The sequence below is a fragment of the Battus philenor genome, unplaced genomic scaffold (assembly GCF_028537555.1).
Source record: "Battus philenor isolate CCGP_79_NKW_IND1 unplaced genomic scaffold, ilBatPhil1.0.hap1 SCAF_5, whole genome shotgun sequence".
Taxonomy (NCBI): Eukaryota; Metazoa; Arthropoda; class Insecta; order Lepidoptera; family Papilionidae; genus Battus; species Battus philenor.
Window position 1 is genome coordinate 6,060,401 of NW_027181715.1, and position 19,285 is coordinate 6,079,685.

The 19,285-nt window shown below is 31.7% G+C and overlaps 1 protein-coding gene across 1 annotated transcript; it reads right to left on the reverse strand.

Annotated features, from left to right (window-relative positions):
- Positions 1-2,069: 2,069 nt before the first annotated feature.
- Positions 2,070-7,434, reverse strand: LOC137929579 (cytochrome P450 6k1-like). Its single transcript, XM_068772597.1, has 8 exons — positions 7,055-7,434; positions 6,805-6,960; positions 6,337-6,521; positions 6,082-6,242; positions 4,998-5,116; positions 4,408-4,513; positions 4,085-4,333; positions 2,070-2,267 (listed from the first exon to the last, which is right to left on the reverse strand). The coding sequence occupies exons 1-8, from the start codon at positions 7,427-7,429 to the stop codon at positions 2,107-2,109; spliced, it is 1,512 nt and encodes a 503-aa protein (XP_068628698.1). The 5' UTR covers positions 7,430-7,434; the 3' UTR covers positions 2,070-2,106.
- Between the last annotated feature and the right edge of the window lie 11,851 nt (positions 7,435-19,285).

The window sequence follows — 19,285 nt, forward strand, 5'->3', positions numbered from 1 at the left end:
ATCTTAGCTACTTAAATAAACCTCCCAAAGAGAGCCGACGCTTTATATAATTGCTTCCTTCTGTGCAATTATCTACTCCGAACAGGTTTCTAGCTGTTACGATTATACAGGTAATTTGTTATAGGTTGTAATTAGATTAATCGTCGTCCTTTCAGTCTACAGATGTCCGCCCACTGCACGGCCAAAACCTCTCCAAAAGATATATATGGATACATATGACACACCATAAACATCACGCTATGCAGACGGGTTGGCGATCGCGTTATACGCTGCTGCCCATTCTCTGGATATTTATTTGTGTGCAGTGGCAGTCTTATATTATCAATGCACAAAGTGAGAATTATATGTCAGGCTATACCCCGGAATTAAACCTACGACCTATGATTGCAAGTTCCAGTCCTCTACCACTGAACATCCTTAGCTCGTAATTAAATTACCTTCGTAATTTTTTGTCATTCCATACTTATATTACAATAACAATGAATGTACCTTGCAATATTTTTTACGTATTTCAATTACACACTAGTTTATTTGATTATTGTTTTACGATTGCATCCAATATCAGGATAAATCTGGACTAGGGTTTAAAGATGACGGATGTGTCAAAAATAGGTTTCATAAAATGAGATAAAATGAATGATTATGTTACATTTTAAATTACGTTTTAATAGTTATTACTGATGTAAGTACTTATTTATATATTTGAATATAAGTCGTTTCTTTTCTCATTTCGAGGTTTTAGACGCCATAGATTTATCAACACGACTTCGTCGTAAAGAATTTACGCTAGATACTTACAGAATGAGAGCCATTTCCATGCAATTGTAGTGTTAATATTCATAAAAGCAGTTTCAGAACTAAATAGGCCATTACATTTTGAGATGTTATGTAAATTATTATTTTATTCTTAAATTCCTAATTCGATAACATGGTTCGGAGGTCAAGAAGTTGAACGATACCATTACGGTATTGAGTTTGTTTTTATAATTGGTTACATAAATATAAAAGCTTTAAAGGAGTGAATGTAAAGCCATTTTATTATAAAAAATAATGTTGTGACTTATAATAAATAACGTAATGATAATATGAATTAAAAAATTCAAATTACTACATATCATAAATAATTATAGTTTACTGTCTGCCCTGCAAACTTTGTACTGCTAGAAGTATGTCGCATTTCAATAAGCAATAAAATAATGTATCATTAATGTGGTAAATAAAATTATTTATAAAATCTATTAAACTTTTTGTTAAAAAACAGGCTATGCATTCACGCCTTTAAAGTTTTTACACTTATAATCATCCTGTATAGATCATGACCCGCTGAGATGTTCGCCTAATCATTGTTACTATTCGCTGAGAAAATAAACCCAAGTGACTGGACGCTTACTGAAAGCGATAGGCCCCCTATTAAAGATATCTACGAGGGATAAGTCAGAGTCGTAGTCGCCACTCTAAGCAGGCGAGTTGTCGATCGCAGTTTGGTGTTATGGTACGAATAGCATTTGAGCATATAATTAATGCACAAAGTGTGAATCATATTAGCTTGATTTTTTATTAAACGTCGTTAGCTTTGGTAAATTATCAAGAAGCGAAATATTTCAGGAAGTTATTATAATAATTAGGTTGTTGACGTCAATAAATAATTTTGGTTTGATAAAAAGATGATATACTTAACATTTTCCCAGCCCACGGTGCTTATTTGTAATCGAAAACGTATTTTCCGCCTCATTACAAGTTTGGATCCGATTATGATATGAACGAAATAATTTTTTTTTTATCAAGTAATTATCAATTTATTTCATCGTACGATAACATTTATCATTAATCTATTTGTTGTAAGCTATTTTGCTAATTAAAAATGATACAGATATCTCTAAAAATTAATGGTGATTAGAAAACATGGAATTGTACGATTTAACTTTTATTAGTACTGTCCAAAAATATGATCATTTCTAAATTGTTTCTTTATTTAAAACATCCCAATAAAACCTATATCTTTTTTATTTTTAGTTAAACGTTTGCCGGCAATAAGTCAAGTTATAAAAAAAATCGCTAAGGAGTTTTTTATTTTATATTATCTTACAAGTAACAGAATCAGACTTTTCATCTCGCTACAAATTTGACGCTTAAACCGTCTTTCGGTGCTAAAATAACACTGTATGGATCACTTGGTGTATCGTAAGGTATTTCTGCAGGCTTTAATTCATATGCCATTATTAGTTGAGCTAAAGAAGCGCGGATTTGCATCATGCCGTAACGTTTACCTGGAAATAAGTTACATATTAAAGACAGTTGACAACATAATTATAGTTAAACACAAACAATACAAATATTATTTAAGATGGAGTCTGTTAAGGTTGTCCGAAGACGCGGAATATAAACCACTTTCAACTGTAAATCTATGCATAATAAATCATATGAAATTATAATGACTAAACTCGATTACTTCGTAAAGAAAGAAAGGCTTATCAATCGCATAATAGTTACACTTGAATTAAATCTAAGTTGAAAATTTTCGCTAATTGTGTTAAAGTTTCGCACATTTGCATTATATATTGACTGTAAAGAAATCTGTGAGAGATGCCTAAGTTTATATGTCAACGTCCTGAAGTTTAAATTATGAATTTTATTCACATAGTAAATTGCTTTAATCCTTGTTGGTTTTTTTACATTAGTAGAGTCACTGCCAGTTTTAAACTCTCTCTCTCTCTCTCTCCTAAACATTATTATTCCTATTATGTTCCATCATGTTGTCTGCTTTCCTTATCTTCTTTCTTCACCTCGCGCGATAGGACACGTCGTTCGCAGAAACTTTGCAGGCAGACATGTCTTTCGCTATGGTATCTGCCCATCTTGTTTTCGGTCTTCCTCTTCTTCTGGACCCGGAAATGTTTAGTTCCATAGCGACATTCCCGATGTATTCAGGAGATCTCCTCTTTACGTGTCCGTACCATCTAAGCCGTCTCTCTTATAGCTTATCGCGATGTCACGTACCCCAAGGCTACATCGAACGTACTCGTTGTGTATTTTATCGAGCCTCGTTACTCCGCACATCCACCGAAGCATCTACATTTCGGCGACATGGATTGAACGGATATGGCTGTGTGTCATAGCCCATGTATCACTTCCATAGGTCAGAACAGGTCTTATCATGCTCTTATATATCAGACCTTTAAGCTTCACTGGCATCCTCCGATCACAGGTAACTCCAGTTACCTCGCGCTACTTTAGCCAGCCAGCTGCGATTCGATGTTGTATATTTATCTCCAAATTTCCTGATATGTGCAACAAGGTACCTAAAAATTTGTACTCGTCACATCCGATGACTTGTTGTCCATCAATGATGAGAGGGTATTCAAGTTGGTTAGGGTCATTGCACACCATGTATTGGGTTTTCGCAACACTCAGCTGAAGGCCACCTGTCTGTAACTGACGTTTCCATTCACTGAAAGCTACCTCTAACTCTTTCCGGAATGTTGTACAGACAGCTACATCGTCTGCGTAAATAAATGTCCATGGTGCTTTGTTTCACTGCCAGTTTTAAACATATTATCGAAAGCTTATATCGAAATCCATATATTATTAACGCAGACAAAAAAATCAACATAATTTTGAAAGTATAATAAGTACATAATCTGATTTTCTAGTTCAGCGAACGTTCTGATTAAAATAAGATTATTTACTAACAAAAAAAACCCCGATACTGGAAAAAATTTCTGTTGAGATAATGTATCTGGAAATTGGTTTATGTGATCCATCTGATTACCTAAGCGTCGATATATGTATATTTAAGTGCGTAGTATCCAATCGCCTAATACTTTACTTGACTATATACATATATATTACTTAATCACTAAATAACATACAATGTTATAAATAGTTTAGTATAAATACAGTTTACGAGAAGTAATTCATAAGGAAAACATGACTAATCGTCTTCCACGAACATTGTACCTAATCTTTATAAATATCCTTGTAATATTTTTTGTGATCTAATGGAAACTTAAATATATCAATACTATATTCAAGACTACGGTACTTCTTATTCTCGTGCCTTTTTAAATATAAAAAATATACGAACCGATGCAAAAGCGAGGACCTTCTCCAAATGGTAAGAATGTGAAGTTCAAATTGTCATTATCCGATGAACAGTTCATCCTCTCCGGGCACCATTTGTTTGGTTCCGGAAAGATTTTCTCGTTGTAGTGGATAGCAAGGACGTTGACAAATACCGGTGTCCCTTTTTCAATAGTGAGTTTATCATTTAATTTATAATTTTTGTTGCATATTCTGTCTAAATAAGCAACCGGTGGATATTTTCGCAATGTTTCTGAAAGGTCATTGAATAAAAATTATATAAAATTAATATATTTCCCATTTTTAATTCTGATATTTAACCCTTACCATTAATGCAAGATGAAAGGTATTTCAATTGCATCAACTCATCGTAATTCAAAATGTCTTTGTCTGTTTTTTGTAAAGCATCACGAACTTCGTTATAAAGTTTGTCCTGAAAGTTGTTAAACAGAATTAAAACTTGTAATACACGAATTTTAAAAGTTAAATTTATTAACATAAAATCTATCACCAATAAACGGAACCACTATTTAATATTGCAGCTCATTAGTTTTAATTATACATAATATAAAGTATTAATTCATCAATGTATTAATTAAATAACTATAAAATATTAATACATATTTTTAATGTAAATTTTTGACTAGCAGTGTACTATCGATATCTTGATTTTCGTTCTGTTGTATTAGATTAATAAATTTTATTACAAATCATGATACCTATTTGTTCTAGGGCCCAACCTCATATACCCGATTCGATTGTGTCAAAATGAAGCTAATAAAAACTAGTTTTTTTTAATAAATCGGAAATAAACATCGTAAAAATGATTAATTACTTTTGCAATATTCTACATTTATGAAAAAATATAATAACAGGAAGTTATAATGTTTGTTCTTCAGCAGTTAATATATCATTACCTGTTCTTCTGGATGATGTGCGAGTTCATGTAAACAATAGCTTAAAATGGAAGAAGATGTCTCAATGGAACCCAGAATGAAAACAGCTGCTTGTGCCAGCATTAAATTGTCAGCGAGATCTTAAATAAAAAAATCTTATCACTCTTTACACTCGTGAACGAGATAATGGGCTTAAAGAAACTAAATTCGATGAAACCATGACTATTTAATATTTAAATTCCTGTGAAATTAATAAGAAATTACTTTGTCGTCTTTTTAGCCAATAGATGTCCAATGCAAGGCTATGCTTCCTATTATGGTACACCAAGGACATTGCTGCTCATGCTCTGCAAAACTCTTTGTGAGCAGTGGGTACCTTATATAATAATTGTATTTAGTGTGAATTATATAAAATTGCATCTCTGGAATCGAACTCGGGACTTACTATCACATGTCTCAGAGTTATACCGCTGGGCTATTACCGCTTGTGGGCAACTCCAGTGAATCCTAATAAAAAACAATGACTTATCTCAACACTACTGAAGCTGAAGCATTTTGGTAACGATTTAATATATATCATTAGAAAGATATTCGCGCATGCTGGTGTTCGAACCTAATAATTTTTACGGATGATCTTTGGTGACCTTATTGACATTTAAGATTTCGCATTTGAGAAAGCAGGGCGCTGATAACGCATAGTCTAAATTCCGGTTTAGTAGCTAAACTCAGGGACCTCTCAGAAACCTCGGTTCGGACAGCAACATATGACTTTATTACCGGATAGACTAAACACCAATGACACCAGAGTCATTTTACCTATATCTACTTCATTATCATTAAAGCCGTATGACGTCCACTTTTGGATACAACCTCGCCAGAGATTTACTACTACATACGCACGTGAATTACTATATAAGGTATATATATAATATACAAGCAATTAATTTAAAAAAAAATGAGAAAAGTAGTTTTTTCTATGTGATCCCTTATTCTTGCAGCACGGTGTAATACACATATTATTCTCATTAAAAATAGTGATAATAAGATTATTCTTATTAATAACCATACGTATTCGTAATTAAAACATAATAATTTCTGTACTTACCTGATCCCGATTCAGCGGGGAGCTTCAAGTTTTGTTTTAACTTAAGCAAATGATTAACAAGATCCTTGTTGTTAGAGCTTTGATCTTTTTGTCGCTCCCCGACGACTTCCCAGAATATTTTCTTAATATAATTAGATGCTCCTTCCGAGAAGAATTTTAATCTTGAAAATTAGTTTGGCATTTTTATTTCTTACACTCTGAGTTGAATAAAGTTAAATTTGATTCTTAAGCTATCTACATAACTTTTTAACTTACCTTAGAAAAGCAGCTATAACAGGTAAAAAGAATATCATAGTAAATTCGAATCCGCGCCAAAACGTCCACTTGACCATGTGATTGGTAATACACCATAACGGTGAATCTTCATCGTTTAGTACACTGACTCGAATCCCGAAAACACTGTATGCCACCGTGTCTGATGTGTACATTGAAAACAGTTCCTAAAATGATGGTCAAACATAATATTTGAGTCAATATCATTTTTAACATTATCGTGAATAATTCATTTGTATTTACGACGAGACTTTATAAAGCACAAAAACACACTTCGTTTCAAGTTACTTGGAAAAATTTTATAATAGGAGTAAAATTACCATGATATGTTCAAAATTTACATTATCTACAAGTAAATATCTACTTGTGGTAATTTTAAAATCACCAAAAGCTCTAAAACCTAAAGCAAAAAATAAAGTATTTTAATAAAAAATGATTACATAACGTTACCTTTAAATTAACAAGTTTGTTATTGTCAATGTAGTCGCGACGCACTTTAGAAACCAGTTCACTTGCGTTTTTATTCATTAATTCTGTGATCATTTTAAGTCGAGCGGATGTAAACATTGGCGACATTTCGTGTCGCATCGCAGACCAAATCGGATTCTAAAATAATATTTAAAAACATATAATTGTATCATTTTGAAATTTTCATTTAATTTTATGCGTGCGATATTATTGCAAAACAATATAAAATTACCTTAACCGTAAACAAATTCAAAGAACCCAAAGCGTCAGAAAAACCACTGTATAAATAACGATCTGTAAAATATTCAAAATCTTTCACGAGAATCCTCCTAGCCAACTCCGGAGTTTGAACCATCAGAACAGGTCTCCAAGCTAAAAAGATTCCAAAATATTCTCGAGGATGTTTATCTTTCAATTCGTAGCAAAAATCCCAAAAACTCTTTCTCATGATGAAACTAAGATTTCCAAAGAAAAGAAAGGGCTTTTCAAATGGTATCCCTCGGTTCTTCCAGTAATTGTAATTTATATGATAGAACCAACATATAAGAATAACACAAACACTCGATAAAAGTAAGAAGCCATTTACTGCGACACCAAGCACGTCCATATTGATGCAATCTAATGTTACTACTGTAGCAGTCCTCGTGGCTCCTACAGTAGTAACCTGAGTCACGATATCTCTTGTAGATAAAATTTATTAATTACGATATAAATGAATGACATAGGAAAAAATAATCGATTGAACTATTTTGTTATATAAAAGCTACATTGTGTCATACTTTCAAATTATATATGAATATATTTATTAGTACATACAGCTTTATGTGTGTGTGTATTTATAAAGATGTATGTAAATTTATTTATTAATATTTATATAATACATTAATATTGTTAGTGTCATTAATTTTCGTGTATTTATTATGTAATTTAATAACATGCTTTTTGAAAAACAAGAAATTTTTAACAAGCAGTTTACAAATTTTATCAATATATTACACGCATAAAAAATTTGACAACGAAGAGATAAGGATTATTGAAATAAAAGACTATCGCTTAAAAACATATATGCTCCTATTCCTAGAAAACATACTATTCTTTCGTTAAGCTATTTATATAATTAAATATAAAATAAAATACAAAAACAGGTAGTAATTATGGGACGATTTTTTTTAGTTAGCCTCCAGAGATAATAGTTGATAACGCCTTTAATATTCACAGTTGCTAGCTACATTTGAGTTAAAGATTAATTTAAATATTATTTTTTTAATATTGTTGACTACTTACGATTTGTTTTCACATTTTGTTCTAGTTTCTTAACAATTCATAATGAATTATTGCATTTTTCAAATTATGGTAACCATTCTTTACTTTTAGTGATTAGACGATAGCACTGTGACTGATAAACTTTCTTTACATTTGCTTGTTAATAGATATGTTTCATTTATACCTATTTACAAACCAATGTAAAAAAAACTTTTAGGAAAAATCGCTAACTAATCTATATGTTATTTTTTAGTCCCGTGTAATAAGTTCTTAATGTTATATAGTAACATTAATTTTAAGATGCCATAAATATGTACAAACTAATCGGCAAGGAAAAAGAATTTTTGTAACTTTCTTTGGTACAAACTGTCTGTACAAATTGTTGGGCATCGTGATTTCGAGATCATCTGTCCTGTGGTAAATCCAACAGGAAAAATAAATATGAACGTGATTTCCCTGGTCGGGTAGTAAATGACCGCACATTTCATTTTTACTCGTTTTAACACCAATAATACCGGTTTGATGAGGGCGGCATGCGTCGCCGTAACTCCAGAAACTTAAGCATAGTTTGAACTATTCCAGTATTTTAGTTGAACAGCGAATAATTTAGTAGCTAAAATACTCGCTTCTGCCCAAGATTCGTTCGCATTTGCTCGAGTAAAGCTTACAAATGTGTGGTGTTTTGCAAGATGAATAGTTTACAATGCGATAAAGTAAATAAACTGCTTAAGCTACCGACTATTTTAAAATATTTATTAATAATTTTATTTCTATTTAAGTAAACTTTATTTTTTTTTTTGCTGCTATATATTTTAAAGTTTTTTATTGCCTCCAGCAAAATGACATTTTTGCGGCAACAAATGAACACAGCAATTCTGACAGGTTTTTGACAGGTTGACAGGACTCGACTTAATTACGTACTAACCTACTCCGGTTATACTCCGGCTATAAATGACTCGCTGTTCTAATAAAATACTAGGAGTCCAAACAAGGCCAAAGGTCTCAAAGACCTTTTTTTTTTCGTGAGAATCTCCTGCTTAGGATACCCCTCGGCTGCGGAGCAACGAAAGGGTTATGCCGGACTCCTACTGTCTAAAACCAAACCAACGGTGGTGACCTAGTGCCGCAACTCCTTAGAATAGAGCTGTAGTCGCCCACCCATCATAAATACGTGAGATTGAGTTCGCGTGCTATCGCAGGGCCAGGACATACTTGCGCCGGATCACCACGAATCCGTCGCCAAGGCCATGTTATGAGGGTTGGAGAAGGGCGCGGTATAAAACTCTCCGACGCCCAAGTCTCTAACTGCGGATGGGAAGCTCAGAAATTCTTCCTTTCTCTCTGCAGCCTCTTTCTGCAACATGACTTTTTCGCAGAAGATTATACCAGCGCTCTATGACGGCCCTTTCTGTACCATCGCCTGAATTTGCCTCGAAGCCTGGTAACGATAGATTATCCCCCACAGCGTCGGTGAAAACTGCTATTGGCCACTTGTTTCTTCTTGTTTGTTATTATTCACTACGAAAAAATGTATATAGTATAATAGTTTTTAAAGTGCGTAATTAAACTTAAAAAACATTATCACACAATATTTTGATTCAGCAACCATAGCTGTCATTTTAATGTCGATTACTTAAAAAATGTTAATGTTATGATGTTAAAAAGGGTGCAATTTTTATATCTTCAAGCGTTGAAACCGTTGCCTTGTCAAAAATAACAGGCGCTTTATCACATGAATATCATCATTTATGGCACGAGCAACGATGCCATTACTAATCTTTATTGTTTTCCCACTTTCTTTTATAAATGTTTTTAAAGATATTTAAAAGAGTGTATGTGCTCATAAACAAGAATAAATCGTAAATAAATTTCATAGAGACACAAAAAGATTGTTATAAAGAGAAATAATTTTATACCGCGCGGGACATTGTAAAAACGAATACGCTTGTTTTTTAATTTTTAAACCATAGAATAAAGTAATGTACTTATCCATAGCTGTCAAACTTTGTTGAAATTAAATAAAAAATATTGCGTTTTTTAAAGTTATAAATCTTGGTTCTTCTTTGTAATGGATAATAATTTTTGACAGTAGGAAGTTAACCAGGGCGCCTTGTTGGTAATAAAATTAAGTTCATATTCTTTTTTGTTTAATAAAACAAATTTTAAATATTTTTATCACTTTAGACTAAAACTTCGTTATCCGTTATTGGCATATTTAAATTTTGGGCAGAAAGCGCTCAGCCTTAACTTCTTTTCAACTAATCTCGAGGGCTCGGTCAGGAACGTCGTCTTGGGCCAAATACCTATATTTATAAGATTATCATTTAAAAGGTTTTAACCTTCAAATTTATTTACATCTACGTTAAAGATAATATACAGAACTTCGATCTACGGGGATATTGGTTATAGATAAAAAATAAATTGTTAAAAAGTTGAAACAATATTTATTTATGTACTTACTCATTTATTAATCGTCGACATAATGAATACAATGATGTATCATTTTCACAATTTACATTGTGACGTGTTTTCCGATTTTAGAAGATCACAGTTACATTTTTTTTTTTCAAGTAACCCTCGCTATTGGGAACCGCCCATGCTCCTATCTTGTTTTCAGAGAGGATTTTTATTCCTACTTTATTATTTTTTACAACATTTTTTTACTTTTATGCTCTTTTATCATTGCTCTTAGGATCTATCTATCCTCTTCTTTCATTGTACAATTTTCTTTTATTCTTTTCCGTACTAATTTCCGTTCATTCATAGCCTCGCTTCATTCGCCTCGTTCCTCGAACATTACTGAATTATCACATTTGTATATTTGTTTATGCTATACAAATGTGATAATCAATTCCTTTTACTAATATTATTTAGACTTTAACAATTACAATAGTTTAAGTGAATATGCGGATAGAAATAAAAAGCAAAATGACAGTTCTTAACTAAAAAAATAAAACACTGACTAGACATTAAATTGACAACACTAACCCGTCATTCGAGAACGTAATGTCACTATCGAACAGAATTTCTAAAAGGAAATTGGAACAGAATAAACAAAATACACCTCATTAAAAATAATAACATATAATGTTGAAATATATGTTGATGAAAGAGATAGACAATAATTATGACTACTTCAGTTACACAGTTACTTTCGGGCCCGGTCGCATTGCCGGGTCTGACAAAGTGATAGGGGTCTTCCTAATCCAATATCTGTCCGGAGTCCGGAATTTGCGACCCATGTGGCGATTAGTCCAGCCCCCTTACATATATTGCCGATGTCAAAATAGGCTTCCCCAACTAATTCCAATAAAACCCGTGGGCTACGGATCCATAAAGCTTCTGCTTATTTGAGATAAAGTGTGATCATTCCCCATAGGTGGTAGGGGACTGATACCTGTAGATACCAAAAAAGATAGGAGAGCAAGAGGTCCCTAAACACGGTAGCCATATAAAACGTAGTAATAAGACTAGTAGGAACCTGTCTGCAACCATCTTCTTTCCATCGCTTTAATAAGAACAAATAAAGGTAACACACGGGGACAAGATGAGGGACCAATTGTATCTTAGCCCGTCGTTTAAATGCTAATAAGTAATAAGGCTTTTCCTAAAACTTTCCGTAATAACGAAGTGAAAATTTTACAAAAAGTCCCATTAGCCTAATAATTTTACTGGCTGCGACATCCTCAGAACGGAACGCCATTATGTTTGACGGAGGACATACTTGCCGCGATACGCTGTATCTCCGAGCGCTAAAATGTAGCGTCTCGTTAATAATACATTAGTGTGCACTATCCGTCATTTATAACATAAAGAAGCGTTGTTTAACTTTGTATTTACTTAATATTATAAGTATATAAGGTTCTACTACAATCAAGCAAACTATAATACATTATGGTGTTTGAAATCACATTTCGCGATAAGCACCTTACCTAATAATAAAAAGGAACGAAAAAAACATAGAGCTACATTCTATCTATCATAGCAGTTTATTTTGTTTGTCTGTTCTCGACGTTTCGAGAGATTTACAACACATTGTGGTCATGGATAGGATTGAGGTAAAGCATATTCATGCGTCATTGTTATACCGAGGTTTCTTCAACCTATTTTATTATTGCTTTTGATCTAATCAATACAAAATATTACCTAAAAGTCTTTCAGCACTCGATAAATCAATTAAGAAATTATCTATAGTACCATTAGTAGTACTTCATTGAACCTAAGTAGCCATTAGTGGTATTTTAATGAACCTTATTGGAATAAGAGACTGAAAAAAGTTAAATCTGTAAAACACCAAATATCTAATGTCGTCCTTCTAATTATTTTATTAACAATATTTACTGCCAAATTATGCTAAAGGAAGTATTTGTACATATGTATGATGTTAGTTGAGATATAACATTTTAAATTATAATAATATTTTTATTTTATCTTTAACATTATTTTCTATAATTACATTTGAGACTAGACGATTTATAACGAAATAAAACCATGACTTCATACTTTTCTTAATTCAACGATAAGATAGAAAAATAGAACAGCAGCTGCTTTTAAGCACTATTTTATGACTAATGGGCGTCATTAGATTTTGAAATCACTGGCCGCTTCTACGATTACATTTCGGACCAAGGCTTCATTGCCAAGACAATTTGATTTATTGTTATACGTAATTGGCTTTAATTAAATTCGTACAATCTTCGCAAGCCCATTATGGACGTCGTAATAACCAACGGCATCGGTTTGATTACAATTCCTATCGCTATGTCTCACCGTTCAACCCCTTGAATACATTTTGTCCCTTGACTTTTCTCTACGATTCAAATATTTTATTATTATTTTGCGTTAGTTATTTAATTTTATGCGTATTTTTTTAAGTCCTCCATTTTAAAACTTTATACTATTACACGATTCATAGTTATTCCCAAAAGATTTCTAATATGACCTTTTGGAAGCGGCCTGCATCAAGAGTCTTCCGACGAACTTAAAAAAGTTGTGTAAAATAATGTTATTAATCATGCAAAAATTTTATAAAGATCAATATTTCAAAACGATTTATATAGAGATAGATACTTATATAGCATATATTTTAATAGTAGTAGTAGCAGTAGTAGTAAGTAGTAGTAATAGTAATAGTAAATAATATATTAAAATGTATGCTATATAAGTATCTATCTCTGTCGTATATCATATTATAATATGAACACATATTTTAGTTAAACTTGTTTTTTATAACTAGTTTCATAGTAAACGTGTAATTATTTTTCTAAAAAACTCTACATATCGACGAGTCCATACAAAAATTGCAACATATTTAAGATTGTAGATTACTCTACTTTTAATATTAATAATTGTCAAAGAGCACTGGCTGACAAAATCTATTGGTCGAAACTTAAACTATTTGAAATCTGCGTTTATGCGTTCTAAAATACAAATACACTCGACTTCATTTAATAACGTGTATGAAATTAAATTGATGGTACGCAAACCTTTGCTAAGTTTCCTGTAACCGCAATACCTGTTACGAACGTAGATCGAAATATTAAATAGGAATTTCAATATACTACACAATAGTATTGCATTTTATCTTTAAGTATTATGTATTTTTAAGTAAATACTAAGAAATATTAAATTTTTAATTTCGCAATTTAAAAAAAAGACATCAAAAAATTTTGTCACTGTCTTTAACAGAATACGTATCCGGCGTTCCAATCAATATTAGAATGTCGCAGTGTTCGCATTCGAAAATCGATAATTTCTATCTTAAACTTACAAAAGATTATCTACCTAAATGTTGTAGAAATAAACGTTACGACCAAATTAGACAATTAATACATTCTATATATCTTTAGAATATCTTTAAAAACTATCAATTAATCGGGTATGGTAAATGCTAAAACAATGTAATAATAAAATTTACACTTTTACGTACAATAGTTTGTAACATCTACAAATTGAACAGAAAAATAAATGTCTTTTTAAAACTTATGCAAATACATTAAAACAGAATAGAGTATAAAACAATGGGTAATAAAGTCTGCATTTAGTACAGCAAATATTCTATTTATATCCAGCCATAGTTTCATGCGCTTCATTCCACCGTTTTGTAAATACAAATACAGCTTTGTGTTCTTCAAAAACTGCACTAAAATACAGGTTTGTTTTAGGGATTTTGTAGAGCAGATAATGCATGTAAACACAAAATATTAGCTCTAACGGTGTAATTTAAATTTCCTAAAATTTGTGTGACTTAATAAAAGTGCTAATATTTGAGTATAATCAACACTCTACTATAAGAGAACTTCAAGAAACTTAAGGAATTCTGAGTACCTGTAATGGCCATTTTATACTTCATTTTCAAGAAGTTGATTGAAAATGAGCTTCTGACGACCTTAACAAAGTCATCTGTTAAACTTGCTGTGCTTGCCGAGCGCCCATCTGTTCTGCACACTACTTGACCTGCTCAATACCATTTCAACTTACCAGCCCGCCGGCTTATATCGGTAACTTACGTTCATCTTTCATAGAGAAATCACGAGTATAGCCCTCGCCAAAGCTCGTTGAGCAACTGTGAGCTTACAATTATGCTCGAAGTGGCAGACCTCTTAATAGTCATATAAAATAAGAACATTTTCACACGTAGGTATAGTTATTAATGATAACATCAGAGGTTAAATCAACATGTTAATATTTTTATCATTATAAATAGTATTAACAATGAAGTGCCGGAGACAAATGATACAAGTTTCAATGTATCTGGTATGTCATGATTGTTTAAATATTCACGTCAGTTCAGTCAAAAAAAAAACCAACCGCTTTTTTAAAAAAAAAAACGACAACGCTTAGATGTTAATCCTTTATCTATGCTATATAATCATTTTAGATAAAATTTATTCAGGTATCCAGAGATAATATTAAAACAAGAATAATCTAATAAATAGTCAGAAAGTGAAAATGTTGTTTATTTTATTTAAATATATAGCTATTCTTTTAAAACATTCCAAGATACATGAGAAAGCAAAGTCAAGCACTCTCATAGTCTCTACGTTTCAAGAAGCTGTCCTAAGAACTCTCGACAGTGATACAATTTTTAAACTAAATATATACAAACACTGCGACGAGAAAACGAAAAAAATACATTGTTAATTCTTTAGTCCTTGTATAAAACACAGACTGATCGAGATCGTATACTTTTGACAGGATGTACTTACTGGACGAAAATTAAACAAATTTCATGGAATTTCAAAATTATTAAATGACATGGCAACAATAACAAGATTTTTACCATCCTTGTGCGTCGTTAACTGAAATTTTATGTACACACAAAAGACGAACATAACATTAAACAACTGACGGTAACGTGGTAGCTCAAGGATAAACATTTAAGAAGTCGTGGTACCATCAAACGATCGGACCTTTAATGTCACATAAGAAATTTTGTCAATGTGCACGGAAAATACCAGGTGTTATTTTAGTATTGTATGATTTAATACATAACAAACTAGGGTCCCAAGCAATGCTGCTTAATTAACAAATGATAACTTGTTAAATCACATCTTTATGACGAGGACGTAATGACCATTTACATTTTAAATTTTGTCATTCAAATTACTGAACAGTGTAAGTTTAAGCTTTGGCGTTTATTATACGTCATTCAAAAATTATTTACCTATGTACCAGATGTTTCAATTTTGTACTACCATTGTAGTGGGTATGATCACTGGCGCCCCCTAATTTGATAGCAAATACATTGTTTATATATTTATATTTTACTTTTGTTTTGTCTTAAGGTATTCTACCAAAGAAATTTTGTATAAAAGTATACACAGTAGAGTGTACTTTTCCTTCAAAATATTAAAATAGACACAATAACTTTACTTATTCGAAAAGGTAAACCAAACAGATGAACGCTTTTCTGCATTTCATATTTATAAAAATAATATCACTATGTCATTGTTCTCCGAAACAAAAGCCCTAAGCCCTAAAAGAAACGACACGTTTTATCAGAGTGGACAATAAAAAGGAAAACTTGACCTGGCCCTACGGAACAAGAGCGAAAGGACCCTTAAAGCATGAAATATTTAGAAGCAAAAATAAGATATTTATTCATACAAATGGAACCGTTCGTTAAAAATAATGATGAAATTATTTTTTGTATGAATAGCTTTTGGAAAAAACTAGTAAACTTATAAAACCTATGTAATGGATAAATACAAATCCTAACATTCAGAAAGTTGTAATAAGTCTGAGTCAGCTCATAATGTGTGGTGCGTTGCCATTATCGAAACGTAACGGTCGATGAGCATAGCTCATCAATGCCAATAGAAAGAATGACTTTTAATCTATCGTTTTAGCTCTTAAAAGCTAACAAGGTATAGGTCTCCAAATAATTCCCCAAAAACATCTATGGGGCGATATACTGTAATTGCCATGCTTGGCGAGCGCGTTGTAGTATTATGGTACGCAGAGGATCGGGTGCCAATCCAACGAATCTTGTTTATAAGTTTATATAATTAATACAAAAATGTGAATTATATAATATTATATCCTGGGAATCAAACCCGCGACCTGTGTTCGCAAGTCTCAGTCCTCTACCACTGGACCACATTCAGTCGTGGTATCTATATAAAACAATATTTTGCTTACAATATAGTATATCCAAAACGTAACCGTATTTTATTTTGCTATTTATTAGTTTTTTTAAATGAAAAATATATGTAAATACAGTTATGGAAATAAAATCGACCTATAGTGCAAAACATCAAACATAAAACAGTTGCAATATCTATGCTCAGAGACTGGAAACTGAATCTGATGCTCGCTAAAAACGTTATTTGAAAAATTCTGGACATTCTTTGAATATAGAAACGAGTACAAAAACTTTGCAATCGATCCCAAGTTAAAAACGTCACTTATAAATTAGGGTCCTCGTATCTCTGCAAGAAGTCACAAAGGCATGATTAATTAACATTATTTCGACGATAAAGTTCATTTTTTTTATTTTGCTTAATGGGCATTGCATCTACAACAAAGATATTGACCTTTTTATTCATTCGTATAAATACCAAAAAACTTAAGGTATCATTGAAGGTAACAAGTTAACTATGTGCACTTCATTTCTATACAACCATTCCAAACTTTAAGAATATCTTTTATCAACCTTTCTTTTAAAATTATGTAATAATTAAGTTTAATAAAAGAACTGAACTATTTAACATGATGACAAGAACTAAGTTACTTATACTTTCTCCAAAGGAATGAACCTTTTTACAAGGTTGTAATTACAGGAAGAGACAATAAATCCTTGACCCATTCGTAGAAGGACCCTTTGTAGCGGAGAAACACAATACCGGAGTTCTTAAATTAAGAAATAAAAACTGGATTTTACATTTAGAAACCCTTTCTTTTTAATTATAAACAAGATACAGTGCCATTAAATTACGACAATTCTGGTAAAAAATATTGCTCAGTTATACGAGTATAGAGTCAAAAATCATCACTATGATAAAATTCTAAATGTTAATGCCTTATTTAATCAAATGCAAGTTTATTCAATTAGATAAATCAGTACAACGTATAGCCGCGAAATCTTACATTACATCCTGAAAGTCAAGGGTTATATTTGCCCGTAAAGAATATCTTTGTATGCTACGAATGACACATTAATTTACAACAGTAGGTATAAATCATCTTTTAACGACTTAAATTCAACTTAGAGTGAGGTTTTTTTTTCCCAATAACTACTTTGAACAAAAAGTTTGTAGTAGATTAAGAACTACAAACTTTTACGTCGTCTTTTACAAAAGTTTACGTCGTTTGTAATCCTGAATGACTGCAATCATTAGCAATTATTTTATACTTTTTTCTAACATACTTTCGTTTTCTAACATAATTTAAAATAAAACTTTATTCTTTAACAGTGTTGTTGCTGGCTTTGTCCAACTTTGAATCAAAAGACATCTTTGATTATTTTACCTTTGTAATTGTTTATTAGATTTAACCCAATTTTTAATTGCATTTACAACATTAACACGAAACCTATTTTTTAAACTAAAACATAATGTCATAAACAATGCGTCCATTCAATAGAAAAATCATTAAGAATTTCGACTCTATAAATGCTTAAAAATATTATTGATTTTTAATCCAATTCATCGTTCTTTATTATAACGTTTATTCATATGTCAAACGAATGTGTCTCTACACCTACTGCATGGCGTAAATCTCCACCAGAGATATCTTTAAGAAGATATACCATAATTGCGACGCTTGGCAGTTCGTTTCGCGATCACAGTGTGGTATTATGGCAGGCAGAGAACACCGCTTCTCGTCTTTTGGAAATTAGTTTGTGAGTGGTAACCCTAATTAATTAATGCACAAAGTGTCAAATATTTCAGATCCCAGAAATTGAATCAGCAACCTACGATCGCAAATCTTACCTTGTCCTTACCGCTATGCCACCACTCGTATTAACGGTTATTCATTATATTCATTCTATTTTAATCTACAACGTAATGAAAGCAACAACATCTTTACGTAGATATAAATAGTTTTGTATTACTGTAATTATTAAAGAAATAATTGTAGTAATTGTACAGTAATTGCTTTGGCTTCTGTTTTGTTAAACCTTAAAATAGTAAAGCGTATGCTAACTGGAAAAGACCAGGATGATATACCTAAAACCAGTGAAAACATCCCTTTTGAAAAAAAAATTATAAAAGATTTTCAATTTAGTTATTCTACAAATAATTTATACTTCAGATCATTTGATTATCATTTAAATTACAAATATACTGGAATCCCATCATAACTTCAAAACAATTCTCATTTATTGGAAAAGTATGATAATTTTGCGCTTAATATTGGCTATCGTTCATGAATCGATCGTATACTGTGCACAGATAAATTCCATAGCGATAAGCCAATGATTATTTGATACAAGTTAAATTACAAAACGTTCATTGCTTACAAAACTTCTATAATTTATTTCATTGATATCAAAGGAGTTATTCGAGATTTTGATTTAAGATTCTCGACATTTTCTATCGCTGCTTCGCGTCTAGTAAATATATAACTCCGGAGATGAAACGTATCACAAGATACATTCCATATTTTTCCTCGGGCTAACGCATACTTACAAACCGATTTACTGATGGATGTATCTGCCTCGGGGATAACATGGCATCGTTCGAATCTAACGTCA